This window comes from Schistocerca americana, chromosome 4, assembly GCF_021461395.2.
Source record: "Schistocerca americana isolate TAMUIC-IGC-003095 chromosome 4, iqSchAmer2.1, whole genome shotgun sequence".
Classification (NCBI taxonomy): Eukaryota; Metazoa; Arthropoda; class Insecta; order Orthoptera; family Acrididae; genus Schistocerca; species Schistocerca americana.
In genome coordinates, this window is record NC_060122.1 from 613,814,107 (window position 1) to 613,830,257 (window position 16,151).

At 40.2% G+C, this 16,151-nt stretch overlaps 1 protein-coding gene across 3 annotated transcripts in view; it reads right to left on the reverse strand.

Annotated features, from left to right (window-relative positions):
• Positions 1-16,151, reverse strand: part of LOC124612413 (epsin-2-like) — a 93,067-nt gene that overhangs the window by 41,913 nt on the left and 35,003 nt on the right. For all 3 annotated transcript variants that reach the window (XM_047140611.1, XM_047140610.1, XM_047140612.1), the window contains 2 exons: positions 11,765-11,899; positions 1,979-2,097 (listed from right to left, as the gene is read on the reverse strand). In XM_047140611.1, coding sequence (XP_046996567.1) covers positions 1,979-2,097; positions 11,765-11,895 — 250 coding nt within the window. In that variant the 5' untranslated portion in view covers positions 11,896-11,899. The remainder of the gene's footprint in view (positions 1-1,978; positions 2,098-11,764; positions 11,900-16,151) is intronic.

Sequence of the window (16,151 nt, forward strand, 5' to 3'; positions counted from 1 at the left end):
ATAAATCAGCGCAGCGAATTTTACTAGCTATTGAAAAATTTGCCATTTTCTCGTATGAAAATGTGATCAATCTGAGGACAGACGTTGTTTAGTATTCATAATGGACAGTCATTGAATGTTAAAACTGCATTTTGATCTCTTTTCTGATCTTGAAATAATAGTTCTCCTCATGTGTAATGAACATTGATGTGCCCATGAAAATAGCACTGAAATTGGCCAAAAAACACCAAAATCCGCAACAACCCTGGAATATGAGAAAAGAACGACAGAATTTTTTGAGGGAGGGAGGGGGAGGGAGAAGGGGGAGGGAGAGGCGTAGGGGGTAGGGAGGGGGGAGGGGGAGATGGCGACGGAGGGGGAGGGGGAGAGGGAGGGGGAGAGGGAGGGGGAGAGGTAGGGGGAGAGGTAGGGGGAGAGGTAGGGGGAGAGGTAGGGGGAGAGGTAGGGGGAGAGGTAGGGGGAGAGGTAGGGGGAGAGGTAGGGGGAGAGGTAGGGGGAGAGGTAGGGGGAGAGGTAGGGGGAGAGGTAGGGGGAGAGGTAGGGGGAGAGGTAGGGGGAGAGGTAGGGGGAGAGGTAGGGGGAGAGGTAGGGGGAGAGGTAGGGGGAGAGGTAGGGGGAGAGCAAGCAAAAATAAATATATAAATAGAGAGGACAGAACACCAAAAGTGGCAAGAAATAACACCACATTTTACTATAAAATAAAACCATTTTTTTGTGTCTATCTACAGTGAGATTTTTTCCACCGTGTACAAACTCTATGGATTGATCAATGAAGAGTACGGTTGTGCACAATGGTTCTGTATTCAAATTGAGAGCTTGTCAACATGGTGTTTACTTACGGAAAGGCAAGTGGCAATGGGCAGCAAGGTTGTATCAGAAGACCTATCCTCAATGACAACAACCACAGCATTCAATGTCTGCGAAAGTGTTTCGCTGTTTGTCTGAGACAGGGTTGTTTCAGGAAGCAGGAAATCATGAAGGACATACCAGAAATGTACAGACACCAGACTTCGAGGCACACTTGGAAGGCAACCACTGTGTCAGCACCAGACAGTTGGCCCACCAGTACAGGGTAAGCCAGATGACCATGTGGAACATTCTCCATGACAACTGTTACTACCCGTTTATCACTTACACTGTGTGCAGAACTTACTAGCGACAAATTTTCCACATGGGCAGGAGTTTTGTCACTGGTTTCTTCACTAGGCAACCATGATTCCGGGATTTGTGCCATCTGCCCTATTCATAGATGAGGCCATCTGTATGTGGAGCAGTATCTTCGACTTTCATAACAATCATATGTGGGATTAGACTGGAACTATCGGCTTTTCTTGGAGGTGACTTTGCCTCCTCTGCTGGAAGAAGTGCCATTGATGATTTGAAAGGTTATGTGGCTGCTACATAATGGTGCTGCAGACCACTTCATCATTACCATCAGAACAAATCTCAATTGTGTCTTCCCTGGTCAATGGATCGGACGACAGGGTCCAGTTGCATGGCATGATCATTCACCGTATCTCACCCAGTGCGATTTCTGGTTATGGGATCATCTCAAAAGTATTTTGTATACAGAGCCCATTCCAAATGTGGAGACACTGGAGCAGCATATTCAGGCTGCCTCTTGATGCTGTTTGGATACGACGTGGCTGATGTGAACTTGTGAGACTGAACATGCCACGGTGTTTATACGCATGAGTTGAGGCACATGGAAACCATTTTCCACTCATACTTTATGTGTGGCTGCATGGTACAGCGCATATTAGATCACAGTCTCTGTAACAATGTATGACTGAATTGTGTCTAGCATGGAAATTATGCATTTCTGTACATAAGTTCATCACACCTATTTTGTTCCGTATCCTTTCATCGACCAATCTCTAGAGTTTGTACACAGTGGAAAAAAATCACCCTGTGTAGCTGCAAAGAGGTCAGACACTATAATACTATCAATGGCAAATTTCTGAAAATTAATTCTTACCTGTAATAGGGGGCCTTTCGGCCAACTGTGGCTTGTTCCTTGGCGTCCTATCTCTGGAACGAGATCTTGATCGAGATCGTGACATCGAACGACGATGTCGATGATCACGGTCTCCTGACCTGTTGTGTAATAACATAATTTCTCTGTTAACTTAACAATGATTTCTTCTTAGAGGGACTTTGAAATGTGCAGGAAGTAAGATAACGTATACAGTAATGAAAAGCAATCAGTAACGAAAAACAATAAATTTTAACCAGTACTGTGAGATATTTACCATTAAGAACAAACTTATTGTATGAGGAATCAAGTGAAGGTTTGCATTCACACAGAGAATGGACCAAACATCAGCCACAGCACTAATTATTAAAGTGCAATTCCAACAAGCCAACATTTGGGCAACATGTGGCATACAGCTATGACACATGTTACAAGACAATTTGACCAGGACAACATGTCAACACGCCACATGTGGCATTGTAGAATGCTGCATCCACCACCTGTCAACAAGAAACGACATTGCCCCCTGTTGCCACATATTAGACAGTCAGCACATCTGTGTGACATGTTGCATGCAGTATGGAGTGGATAATTGACAAAAGACTTTAGGTTGCCCAGCATTCTTCATTATTTGAAGAACAGTAAGTTTCGCCCTGATAGGGCATCGTCAGGTTACATTAAAAAAGAAATTTTCTGTCAAAAAGCACCCACTGTACCTGTCATTGCCTCCATGAGGCTGCCTTTTAGTACTTTTTTTCGGTATCTTGCCTTCTTGACAGATTTTTTCTGATTTTTTAACATAACCTGATGATGTCCTATCCTGCAAAAACACGTTGTTCTTAAAACAATAAAGAAAATTGTGCACCTTATGGCCTTTTTTATCTAGTAGCAATAGAAGGTTGCTGTATCACCATGCCAAGATGGAATGGAATAATTTTTATGATTTTAGGGTTTTGGAAGCACAGAAGAAAATAAAGAATTTACGGACTCCATTCCATTGTGAACATAAGTAACTGCAACAGTCAAAAAGTAGTAGTAAATCACCTAAACAAGAAGGAAAATGATTTACTGAGTGAGTTACAAGACACTAATGAACCAAGGAAACCCAAATGAAGAGTAGGGATGAGGTAAGTTCATACTAGTGAACCATATGATGATTCAATTACGAACAGCGTGTTAGTAGTTCTCCATGTTGTTGCAGACTTAATACTGAATTAAACACTCAATGTCTTTTAAGACTTCAGTACTACACTATGATCATCAGTGATACGTAATTCTAAGACTTCGTCTTACCACCTACTGTGGTTGCTTTTTATAATACTGATTGTTTATTTCTGCCTCCACCATGTCCTGCTTTCTTCTGTGGTCAGTTGTTTGTAAAATTATACTGTGTCTCTTCCGTGTTTATGTGTTGGTGTCAAATGATCCTTGAGGTGAGTACAGTGGTTCTGAAGTAGAGCTTTTTTTTCTCAGGAAGTTGTGAAGATTAACGGATGTTACTGTAACAATTTCCATGTTTCTCACAGTTCGCAACAGTGATGTCAGCAACCAAAAACTGTTCTTTGCTAACCTGTGAGCATGTGACTGTCTGTAGTTTTAATGTCTTCCACAAGAATTTATTTTGAGAAGGCCCGTAAGGGGTTTCACAATGTGTTCCTGTAATGAAAAACCATCATCAGGCACTAACACATATGGTGACACTTTTCTGTTTCCAGGAAGAGGCCCAGAAGCCAGAAATGCAAACTCACTTTTGTCATTTTTTGCAGAACTAAGTTTCATGCGAAACTGGGTTTGAAATGCGGCCCTGCCAAGGATACTGCATACAAGAAACAGTAGTTAGCATCAACAATGGCCATCAGAACAATGCTTAAACCTTTCAAGGCTATGGGCATATAGTCGCCTGCATGGCGATGTGCGTACATGTGTGCCCCACATGTACAGAATGTCCAGACAGCTACGGTCATTCATTCATGCCAGGCAGGAAGGAAGACCTAACAGCTAAGGGCATTCTTGTACGCCCAACTGCAGGGGAGTAGGTAAGCAAGCACACTGCAACAGCTACTAACTGTTGTCTGCTCCTCTTGGTAATGTCGTAAAACGTTACAGCTTTTACCACCTCCTGGGCCCTTTCTGCTTATGAGTTGTGCACTGAACCAGTCCTGTTTCTGCATTTAATGAAATGACAACATTTGCCTGCATTGCCTTTGCAATGTCGGGACATAATTTACCAGACAAGTAAATATGGAAATCCTCATGATCAATAGTGGCGAAGATTATAAGGATACTTTGTACCTTTCTTTGGGCAAAGATGTGGATATATCTGGACTTACTAATGATTCAACACCATGAGGAACTACTGCAGAAAATCTTCCTCCCGAAGAGGGACAGGACAATGAAACATTAAGCACAAGTTGTCATCAGAAAAATGAATGTACTATTGGTTGGAAAATCATCCTGTAACAAAACATCATCATTTCGTGAACACATTTAGTGGTTCAAGAATAGGATTCGATGATTCAGCAAGTACTTTAGATTTTTTGTTTTACTTTAGGTCTTTTGAATTTGTCTCTGCCATTTGTAAAGAGATAAATAATTATCATATGTCTCTTCCTGGGATAAAAATGATGAGTTTCCACCAGCTTAGCACAATGAAAGCCTATGGAACCTGCAGAATTTTATTGCTTCTTGTTGTGTTTCCTGTTTATACCAGTAACTAAAAAGTTAGAAGTGAATAAATACTGGTCAACAGATTCTTTGATTCAAACACTACTATTTCCACACAGACAATGTCCAAGTACCAGTACAAACTGATTCTTCGTAATTGCACTTTAGTGGCAATTCAGCCATGTCTCATGAATTCTTGTGAAAATGAGGGTCATTGTAGAGCAAACAAGAGAAAAATTCCACGAGGCCACAGCCCCTTTTAAAAATTTAGTAATAGCCTAATGTTTTTCAAAGAAAGGCTCTGAATTAAGAAGTACATTACAAAAAAACGTAGCCGTTTTGATATTAAACTTTTCGTGCTTCATTGCATAGAAAGTTATTATATTCTAGATTATACTGTGTACGGTGTTGCTGCTAAGGAAATAAAATCCAGAAACGCTGATAGGGGGAAATCAGGTAATGTTTTTGTGTTTGTTAATCTTTCAACCACAAACTGATCATATTTTGATGAAACTGAGAAGAAGGAGCATACAACTGGCCAAAATAACTGAAACACATGTGTAGTGAGCCGCAATAGTTCAATGGGTACTGCTGATGTCACAGACTTGATAAAGACAATGATGTGGTACAAAAGGGTATACTTCCGTTTGACTGATGTGTGTGCTGAATGCTAAAACAATTTTTGAAATAAAAAAGCAGCAGAACACCACTGGCAAAATTTCATAGACAAACAAGTAAAACGGAGATCCCATGGACACCATGCAAGAAACGCTATTTTGACTACAAAAAAAGGACTGTATCCAGGACTCCTTGCAGCAAAAGTGAAAAAGGATGTTCACTAGAGTTGCTGTGCAGTATGTATTGCTAATTCACAGAGAAAAATGACATGCATAAGATGCTAAAAGTGTGATGTTGCTCTTTGTATGGTGCCATCTTTTGGAAAATATCATACACTAAGGAAATCTTAGGTGGTTTCCATCAGTATATATGTTACAAGAAAAGGAAAGTCAAAAGAATGAAAATAGAAAATGAAAAGGGAAAAAATTTAAAACAATAGTTTTTAATCTGGCCAGTGGCAGTCCAAAGCCTGGGTCAAAAATGAGGATGGGAAACCACAAAACTAATTCAGACTAACCGTGACAAACGAAAAGAGAAAACAGTGAGCAATAAGCAGGTGAAATCTTACTCTTGCATTCTTTTTAATAAGGAGAACTGAGTTTAGGCTTTAATTACACAAAAGTCAATAGGCTTACCACAAAATGAGTTGTACCAAAATTTTCATTGTTTAGTTCTGTATCAGGCTACATAAGAATTTGCTTTAAAGTTTAATAATTATTATGTATTTATGATTAGAGTAAGAATTGTTTGTCAGAGCTTTGGGCATCTTCTCAAGAAACTGATCACACTTGAAACTTATCTGTCCGATAATAATAAATTTTATTGGATTATAATCTCAAGTTACATAATTTTTCAATAGCAAATACAAATGTTCTTATTTTCTGATGTATCATTCTCTTAGTTCAGGATAAATGTGTAACAGAAGTGTGGGTTAGTTCTGGAGGTTCCTTTCATGTTTATTGGAATCCACTGCAACCTTACAGTATGATACTGATTTTATAAATAGTGTTACTGAAGAGTGATGTTAAGCACGCTGAAATGTGGAATTAATAAGCGGGATGCTCTGCTCTTGCAGCCACAAAAGAATGGAAGTCTCTTTATAACTGAACAATGGTGTTGCCACCGTTCATTGAGTTTTGAATCACTATGTGTTTTCCAACACAAGCCCCAGAACAGTGTAGGTAATTCCAGAAAACTTTAAAATCTGTTGCAGTGTTACTCCATACATCTTCAATGGAGTGGGAGGGGATTTTTAAAAAAAAAAAAAAAAAAAAAAAAATTGAGCACATGGTAGCTTGTGTCACTGTGATGAACAAGTAGCGAATGGTATCATAGTTTCTGTTTTTGCCATTGCAAACACTCATATACTATTCTGGGTGACTGGGTTTGGAGTTAATCCATCCAAAGACCATGAATACGATTACAGTATCCGTAATACTGTCAAAACTGCAAAGCTCCATTCAGATAACAAGTGACACATGGCTTTATTCTGCAGCTTTGACGTATTACAAATGGCTCTGACCACTATGGGACTTAACATCTGAGGTCATCAGTTCCCTAGAACTTAGAACTACTTAAACCTAACCAACCTAAGGACATCACACACATCCATGCCCGAGGCAGGATTCGAACCTGCGACCGTAGCGGTCGCGCAGTTCTAGACTGAAGCGCCTAGAACCGCTCGGCCACATCGGCCGGGCTGATATATTACAATCCGGACTTCAGACCGAACACCACATCAATAATAATAGTGTAATGATATCTATTGTCTGCAGATATGTTATGTCTTAAAGTAGTTGCTCACAATTGTTCATGAGAATTGTGACAGCTATAACCAAATACGAAATTAATTTACTTTGATACATAATTTGTTTTACAGTCTGAAGATGGAATTTCGAATGCTGTAAGTACTTCGAGCACCTTAATGGTGAAATGCTACCAACATCACATGCATCTTCCAGTCATCTTGAAAAGATTGGGCTGTGGAGGTAAAATGCTTCTTTCCCCCAAGAAGGAAGTAAGAAGGTGTACGCATCCTACATCTCCATCAGAATGCAAGGAAGAAGCATATGTTATCTCAAAAGCAGCAGTTGCAAGGGATGTTCAACGTATGGCGAACATGTTGCAAACAAGCTACGGTGTTTGTTGCATAGGTCACGAACTATTTTCATGCATCACATAAATATCATTTTATTCCAAGCAGCTATTGGTACATACGATGCAGAAAATCCGCCCAATAGTCGTGCAGAAATATTTGTTTCTGACAATACATGTGAACAATGTCTTGCTTCACTGATTCACTCTGATGTCTCTGCTCTCACAACAGAAGAATGTCAACAGGTTCCTCCTTTTGGTGTTCTGACTGTAGTTTTTACATTTAAGGTAATAGCACCATGCGCTTAATGAATTCAAATACACAAGAATGTAAGTTGAATAAAATTAGAAGCTATTACAGCATTGCATTTCAAACTAAATACTGTCCGGTTTGTGATGTTTCGATATCTAAAGTGTACTGCATACAATCAACAGTTTGTAATGACACAATTTTCCTGCATACCTGTACAAAATCACACAGGAGATGTACATGTACATGCTTTTTGTACTTGTGGAATTCTTGAAATACCTGGTTCTGAAATGTGGAAAATGTACACCACTGAAGGATAGTTATTACCTGTAACTAAATGTCTCAACGTCATTAACAATTTCACATCAGCTGGTCATGATAGTTGGTGTCCAATGTTCTGATCACTGGCATGAATTAATGCAAAAACTACTAAATATCTTCCAAACTCAATTTACGTAAAATTTTTAAAACATGTTTCACGACCACCCACCAATTTCCTAAAAAGTTCACTGCAAGATTCTTTACCAACAACAAATAATTCTTCCCTCCACCATTTTGATTTTCTTCCTTTTCTTCTGCTTCTCAAGGTTACTACCAGGAAAGCAGCTGCTCCTACAGTTCGCAAAGGCATGGTGCACTGTTCTGATGTTGCTTCAGTGGAACTGATTGAGACACATGCTACAAACACAGGCAACCTGCAGCATGTGACGCTAGGTAACACATTTTCTGGGCAACGACAACTCTGTATCACGATTTCATGTCACAGACTAAAAGCTGGCGACATCAGGTGACATGCAGCAAGTAATTTGAAGCAAGGTACCACCTAGTGTTGCCTTGATGGACTTCGATCTTAATACTATGTGCAGAGAGAGAGAGAGAGAGAGAGAGAGAGAGAGAGATCAGTTCGTTGGGCTGAGGTACAAAAGGACCAAACTACATGGTCATCAGTCCTTTCTCCCTGACATAAGCAAGGGTCAATGTACAAAAGCACCCAACACCACACCTAAAAATAAAACTAACGCAACGAACAAAAAATGTAACCATCAGCCATCAATGTATACCACTTCATGGTCCCAGTACATGTCAAGAATCGAGAGGAAGTGACAGCGGAGAGCTGTGGGTTTACCTGGGTCCTATGCAAGGTCCAGGCGGGGCTTCGGGCTAGGTGTACACCATGGATGTGTACATGAATGGACCTCAAGTATATGTGGTAAAGTCAAGGACTCCAGACAGAAGAGATCGCACGCGAACCACAATCTTAAGCCCTGACCTGGACCTCCGATGCGGGAGATGAACCGCCGTGGATGGAAAAAGGAGACGGTAATTCAGATGCTCAGGAGAACTGTGAATGTGAGCAACGTAACTGGCGAGCAGTTGTGCACATCTAATCTTCAATGGAGGAACTCCGGCCTCCACCAGGACACCAGACTCGTCCTAAAAGCTCCTGTTGTCAGTCGAACGCCACAGTGGTGGACTGGGTCAAGTAAACGGAACACTGAGGGCACCGCTGAACCATAAACCAGACTCCCATAGCCAAGGCGGGATTGAACAAGGGCTCTGTAGAGCTGCAGCAGCGTACAGCGATCTGCACGCCAGTTGGTGTTGCTCAGGAAGTGGAGTGCATTGAGGTGCTGCCAGCACTTCTGCTTCAGCTGACGAACCCATGTTAATCGGGCGTCGAAAACCAGTCCTAAGAATCAATATATCTCCACTACAATGAGTGGATTGTCATTAAGGTAAAGTTCTGGTTCCGGATGAATGGTGCGGCACCGGCAGGAGTGCAAGACACACGACTTTGCGGCTGAAAACTGGAAGCCGTGGGCTAGAGTCCATGACTGCACCTTGTAGATGGCTCCCTGTAGGTGCCAATCGCCAACACCAATACTGGAGGAGCAGTACGAAATGCGTAAGTCATCTGATACAGAGAAGGTGAGACAGAGAGCCCGACAGCTGCTGTTAAGACTGTTAATGGCCACTAAAAACAGAGATACACTCAATACAGACCCCTGCGGGACCCCATTCTCCTGGATATGGGGAGAACTATAGGAGGCACCAACTTGGACATGGAAAGAATGAGATTTTCCCTCTGCAGCGGAGTGTGCGCTGATATGAAACTTCCTGGCAGATTAAAACTGTGTGCCCGACCGAGACTCGAACTCAGGACCTTTGTCTTTCGCGGGCAAGTGCTCTACCAACTGAGCTACCGAAGCACGACTCACGCCCGGTACTCACAGCTTTACTTCTGCCAGTACCTCATCTCCTACCTTCCAAACTTTACAGAAGCTCTCCTGCGAACCTTGCAGAACTAGCACTCCTGAAAGAAAGGATATTGCAGAGACATGGCTTAGCCACAGCCTGGGGGATGTTTCCAGAATGTTTGGAAGGTAGGAGACGAGGTACTGGCAGAAGTAAAGCTGTGAGTACCGGGACTGAGTCGTGCTTCGATAGCTCAGTTGGTAGAGCACTTGCCCGCGAAAGGCAAAGGTCCTGAGTTCGAGTCTCGGTCGGGCACACAGTTTTAATCTGCCAGGAAGTTTTTGGACATGGAAAGTACGGAGTGATAGGAAATTTTGGATAAAAATTGGGAGCGGGCTGCAGAGACCCCACACATTTAATACAATGTTGCCAGATCGTCATAAGTTTTTCGTAAATAAAAAAAGACAGCAATCAGGTGTTGGCGTCCGGAAAAGGCTGTTTGGATGACAGACTCAAGGGAAACTAGATTACCAATGGTAGAGCGACCCTGGCGGAAGCCGCCCTGGCATGGAGCCAGTAGGCCACAAGACTCCAGGACCCAACACAACTGCTGACTTACCACACGTTGTAACAGCTTACAAAGAAAGTTGGTGAGGCTGTTTTCCACATGTAGAATTTATTATATTTGAACTAAGGATATGTTCAAGGATTCTGCAGCAAACAGGGAGTCCCTGTTCTGAGCTCATAGGCAGCACACCGTGCCTGGTACACGCAGCGCTTGGGGACCACAGCACAGCTGCAACACCTGAAGATGGGCTTGTAACAGTCCGAAACTGGCTGTGTGAAAATAAAGGAATTTACAACTGAAGTGGTATTTTCAACCTCTGCTATAATGCTCAGTTGTGAATGTTCTTCCAACATGATTGTTTGTGACATAAAATAACGATGGACAACAGAATACTTTAAGGTCAGGTCATTCATATGCACAAAACCTTCAGAAACTTTTGAAATTTACCATCAATATTTAATCTTTTCATTTTCATTTTCATTCTTGTATGTTCTTCAATCCACATGTAACAATTTTCAAGGGCAGATGAGCCCCTTTTGACAGTCAATGGGGTTATGCCCTAAAAAGATGCTAGTGTCAAAAGAAGTTTCAGGCTTTCAAGCCTGTTACAATTTACTTCACTGTACGACATTTCGACTGAGCTGCCTTCCTAAGGTGAGCCATCAAAGACAGAAGACTTTTCCTTTCCAACAATTCATCAGTGTGTGTATTCCGTACATGCATTATGACCATGGTGACAGACTAATCACATTACCCACCAGTTAGTATCATCATTAGTGGAACTGCAGAACTCTGCTTATACTGTTGCATTCATTTCGAGCAAATAGTGGAAATGATGGGGGTTCCAAGCATTATCACAGTTCATCAATCTTTCAGCTGCATGTACTTCCACCAGTTTTTAACAAAGGAGTCGTAGTAAGTTATCGTGGTCAAAATTATTGTTGTATCATGCACCACTGAATGTCCAGTAGAGATACAATGCCCAGCAATGACAGACTAGACTGCAAACGGATAATATAGCACTGATTTTTGCTGCAGTATTTTCCCCACAATGCACATGATATGGACAGACTGTCTCCATTTTTCTTTAATGGCTCGCATGTGGAAGAGTGGCTGGTGCCAAGACAATCTATTGTGAAGTGAAGTAAATGACAAATGGACGCAAGCCCAAAACTTCTTTGAACATTCTGTTCACCAGAAAATATAAAAATTCACAAGACATTAGTACACTATGTATACAATTCCAGATGAATGAAACATACTGTTCTTATTGCAAATGGGACTTACACTGCTCTGAAACCAGCAAGAAAAGAAATGTATCTGTTAGCTACTTAGTGCATGAATCTTTTTCCCTTGTCGCTACAATACCTAACGACACGTATCAGACTTGAGAACTTACCGACGCCTCCTTTCCCTCTCTCTTGAGCGACGCCGCCTCCTGTCACGATCTCTGTCACCACGGTCCCTCTCCCTTTCCCTCGACTTGCTACGGCGTCGTCGCGAAGGAGAAGGTGATCTGCTGTGCCCCATTAATCTGTGTGCATAAAAAGAATGATATATTTTGTACACTTAAAGAGTTAAACATACCAACTTTACTACCTCACTCAGAGTGACAAAATACAGTCTTCCAGAACACGTGCTTTAAAACACAAACTGTTTAAAGATATCAGTATAATTTTCTATTACTATAGTCTGATTTAAACTAGTTGTCACTAGACAGGTTGTGGGCTGCACGGCTGACTCCTACCACCAATAAACTAATGGAAGCCTGGCATCATCGGCTCCCCATGTTGCCACTTCTGCTGCACTGCCTAAAGCACTGTGCCAGCCAGTCCTCAGTGAGCCATTGTAGTGAGAGATTTTTATTATTTTTAGCTTTGCTTGCCTTACAATGTGCGATGAAAATACTCAAAAGAGGAGTAGACTGAGGCTGCACACTGCATCAACATAGATACTCTGCAAATCGCACTTAAGTGCCTGGCAGAGCAGCTTGAAGTGCTGACTGCCTCCCTACCATCGCCTTTACAACACAACAGAACTATTTGCGCACAGGTTAAACATTACAATGCTACAGAAAATAAATTTACATTTAGTGAAGGGGAATTCCTTTGAAGGAGGCAATTATAAAAGTAACACCAGTAGACAGACAAAAGATAGCACATTATATAAAATGAGTGACATGGGAAGCATGGAATAATAAATGTGTGTTACAACAATGTGTCACTATGAGCTGCAACACCAGTAGGTCCACTGGCTTTGAATTAGGTGTTGTTTTCCCACTGTCCGATTATGTATAGTGTACTTTAACGAACCTTTTACTTCCATTAAATCCTGAGTTTGTGAATTTATTTCAATCACTTTCTCTTCCCTTTTGTAAGAGTACGTAATACTGTTCAGCAAGCTCCCATCATCTCCTTGTGGCACGTTACTTCATGCACAAAGATATGTCATGTGCTATTTATTACACATAAAGTTCCAATGATAAGAAGGAAGCTATCTCAGACCCAAAAATTTCTCCTATTTCAATAACCAACTTAACAACAGTCCTAATAAAAATTAAGAAACCATCCTGAGCTGCTTAGAGATACTACTGAGAGTGATATAGGCAAATTTCAGAATTTTTAATCATTTTTGTAGGACACAGAGACTAACTTCACACTTGTTAAAAGTTAAATATTGACGCCACTGCATAAAAATGCTGTTTTTAGAAGCTTATATATAGAAAATGCAATGCAATATGAAAATTTTAAAGATTTATGGCAAAACAATATATTTTGATAACCGATGAAAAAGTATTCGGTGATTTTTTTTAGATATTACATGATAAGTTTGAAACTGTTTTAAAACTGGAAAATTTAATCTGTTTCAAAATGATTTACACAACTCTTGCCCCCAATTAAAATTAAGAATGGACTTATGATGTGCTGACACTATACAGATCTACACTGTAAGTGAATTACAGATTTTTTAGTTCGCTTTTGTGGAAGATAGGGGCTTTAAAGTGATTTTCTATTGCCACAGAGTGATGCCCTGTGGTGGCCGTCTGCAAACAGTACTTGATGCGACAATGCTGCAGCTTTGGACCTTAAACTTAGTGTTAACCAGTTTAAATAAGAAGGCCACAGTTAATAATAATAATAATAATAATAATAATAATAAATCCCGTGGAGGCCCGGGAAAAGAATAGGCCTCCGGTATGTTCTGCCAGTCATAAAAGGCGACGAAAAGAACGGACCACTGAGAGGGCTAACCCCCCTTTTAGTGTGATTAGTTGGTTCAGGACAAAACTAATGAAGCCTCAGACAAGCGCTGTCATGGTCGGGGACGACGCTTGAACCCTATGCCCGTCCACAATGGTAACAACACTGCTAGCCACACGGAAAATGATTTAAATCCAAATAGAGGTGTTTTGCAGGATATGCTTCCTGCAACCACTCTAGAAGGAAAACAAAGACAGAGGATGAGATGGTCAGATGAAGTTAACCGACACCTCTGCTATTACCAAACAACAAACTTAGGAACCAACACAACCGGATACAGATCACAAGTATACACAACATTTACTACCAGGTACCCAGAATTAAAATTTTTAACAGAACAACAACTAGCTCATCTGATCCGTGTAATGATAAAAAATAACAGGATACCCCAGTCAGAATTAGAAAACATCAAACAACAAGTACAACAAATACTAGAACAAAATAACGTGCAATCAGAAGAAGAAGAAGAAGAAGAAGGAGAAAATACAGTAATGGACTCAAACATCCCAGAGCAAACAAACAAAGAACAACACGCATCAATTAAACAATCAGAGGAAAACAAAATCTTAAGACAGCCACCAGAACAAGCACAAATAGAACACGAAGTGACACACATATTAGATCTAGAAGAAAAATTTCAGCTGACATATATAGAATACAAAGACACAAATACAGACATTAGACCATTCTTGCATAGACCACCAAATAACCCACAAGTCGAAACAACAATAACAACTATCACCACATACACACACAGCAAAATAAATGAAAATACAACTATGGAAGAGTTACAACTACTGGTTTATATAGGAGCACTCACTACACTAAATACGCACACTAGGCATATATCAGAACCAACCAACACACAGAAGAAACCCACAAAACCAGCATGGCAACACAGGCTACAGATCAGAATAGAAAAACTGAGAAAAGACATCGGACAGCTAACACAATTTATAAGAAATGAAATATCAGACAAAAAGCGAAAAAGGTTAGGTAAAATCTCACAACAAAAAGTGATAGAGCAATTAGATGAAAAGAAGCAGAAATTACAAGCATTGGCCAAACAACTTAGAAGATACAAAAAAAAAGTGAAAATAGAAGGAAACAAAACCAAATATTCAACACAAACAAAAAGAAATTTTACCAGACAATAGATAACACACACATTAAAATAGACAATCCACCAAACATAACAGGCATTGAACACTTCTGGAGCAACATATGGTCAAACCCAGTACAACATAACAGACATGCACAGTGGATACAAGCAGAAACAGACACATACGAGATGATACCACAAATTCCTGGAGTGATAATTTTGCAACATAACCCAGTACAACATAACAGACATGCACAGTGGATACAAGCAGAAACAGACACATACGAGATGATACCACAAATTCCTGGAGTGATAATTTTGCAACATGAAGTCACCCGAGCAATTAATTCTACGCACAATTGGAAAGCCCCTGGAAAAGATAAAATAGCAAATTTCTGGTTAAAGAAGTTTACCTCAACACATTCACATCTAACTAAATTATTTAACAGTTACATTGCAGACCCATACACAGTCCCTGATACACTCGCACATGGAATAACTTATCTGAAACCTAAAGATCAAGCAGACACAACAAACCCAGCAAAATATCGCCCCATAACATGCCTACCAACAATATACAAAATCTTAACTTCAGTCATTACACAGAAATTAATGACACACGCAACACAGAACAAAATTATGAATGAAGAACAAAAAGGCTGCTGCAAAGGAGCACGAGCTTGTAAAGAGCAACTCATAATAGATGCAGATGTGACATATCAAGCTAAAACTAAACAAAGGTCACTACACTACGCATACATTGATTACCAAAAAGCTTTTGATAGTGTACCCCACTCATGGTTACTACAAATATTGGAAATATATAACGTAGATCCTAAATTGATACAGTTCCTGAACATAGTAATGAAAAATTGGAAAACCACACTTAATACCCAAACAAATTCAAATAATATCACATCACAGCCAATACAGATTAAGCGTGGAATATACCAAGGAGAAATATTAAGTCTTTTCTGATTATGCCTTGCTCTGAACCCACTATCCAACATGCTAAATAATACAAATTATGGATATAATATTACTGGAACATACCAACACAAAATCACACATTAGCTATACATGGATGATCTAAAACTACTGGCAGCAACAAATCAACAACTTAACCAATTACTAAAAGATAACAGAAGTATTCAGCAATGATATAAATATTGCTTTTGGAAAAGACAAGAAAAAAAAGGCGTAGTCAAGGGAAAACACACTAAACAAGAAGATTACATATTGGATAACCACAGCAACTGCATAGAAGCGATGGAAAAACAGATGCCTATAAATATCTAGGATACAGACAAAAAATAGGAATAGATAATACAAATATTAAAGAAGAACTAAAAAAAATATATAGACAAAGACTAACAAAAATACTGAAAACAGAATGGACAGCAAGAAACAAGACAAAAGCTATA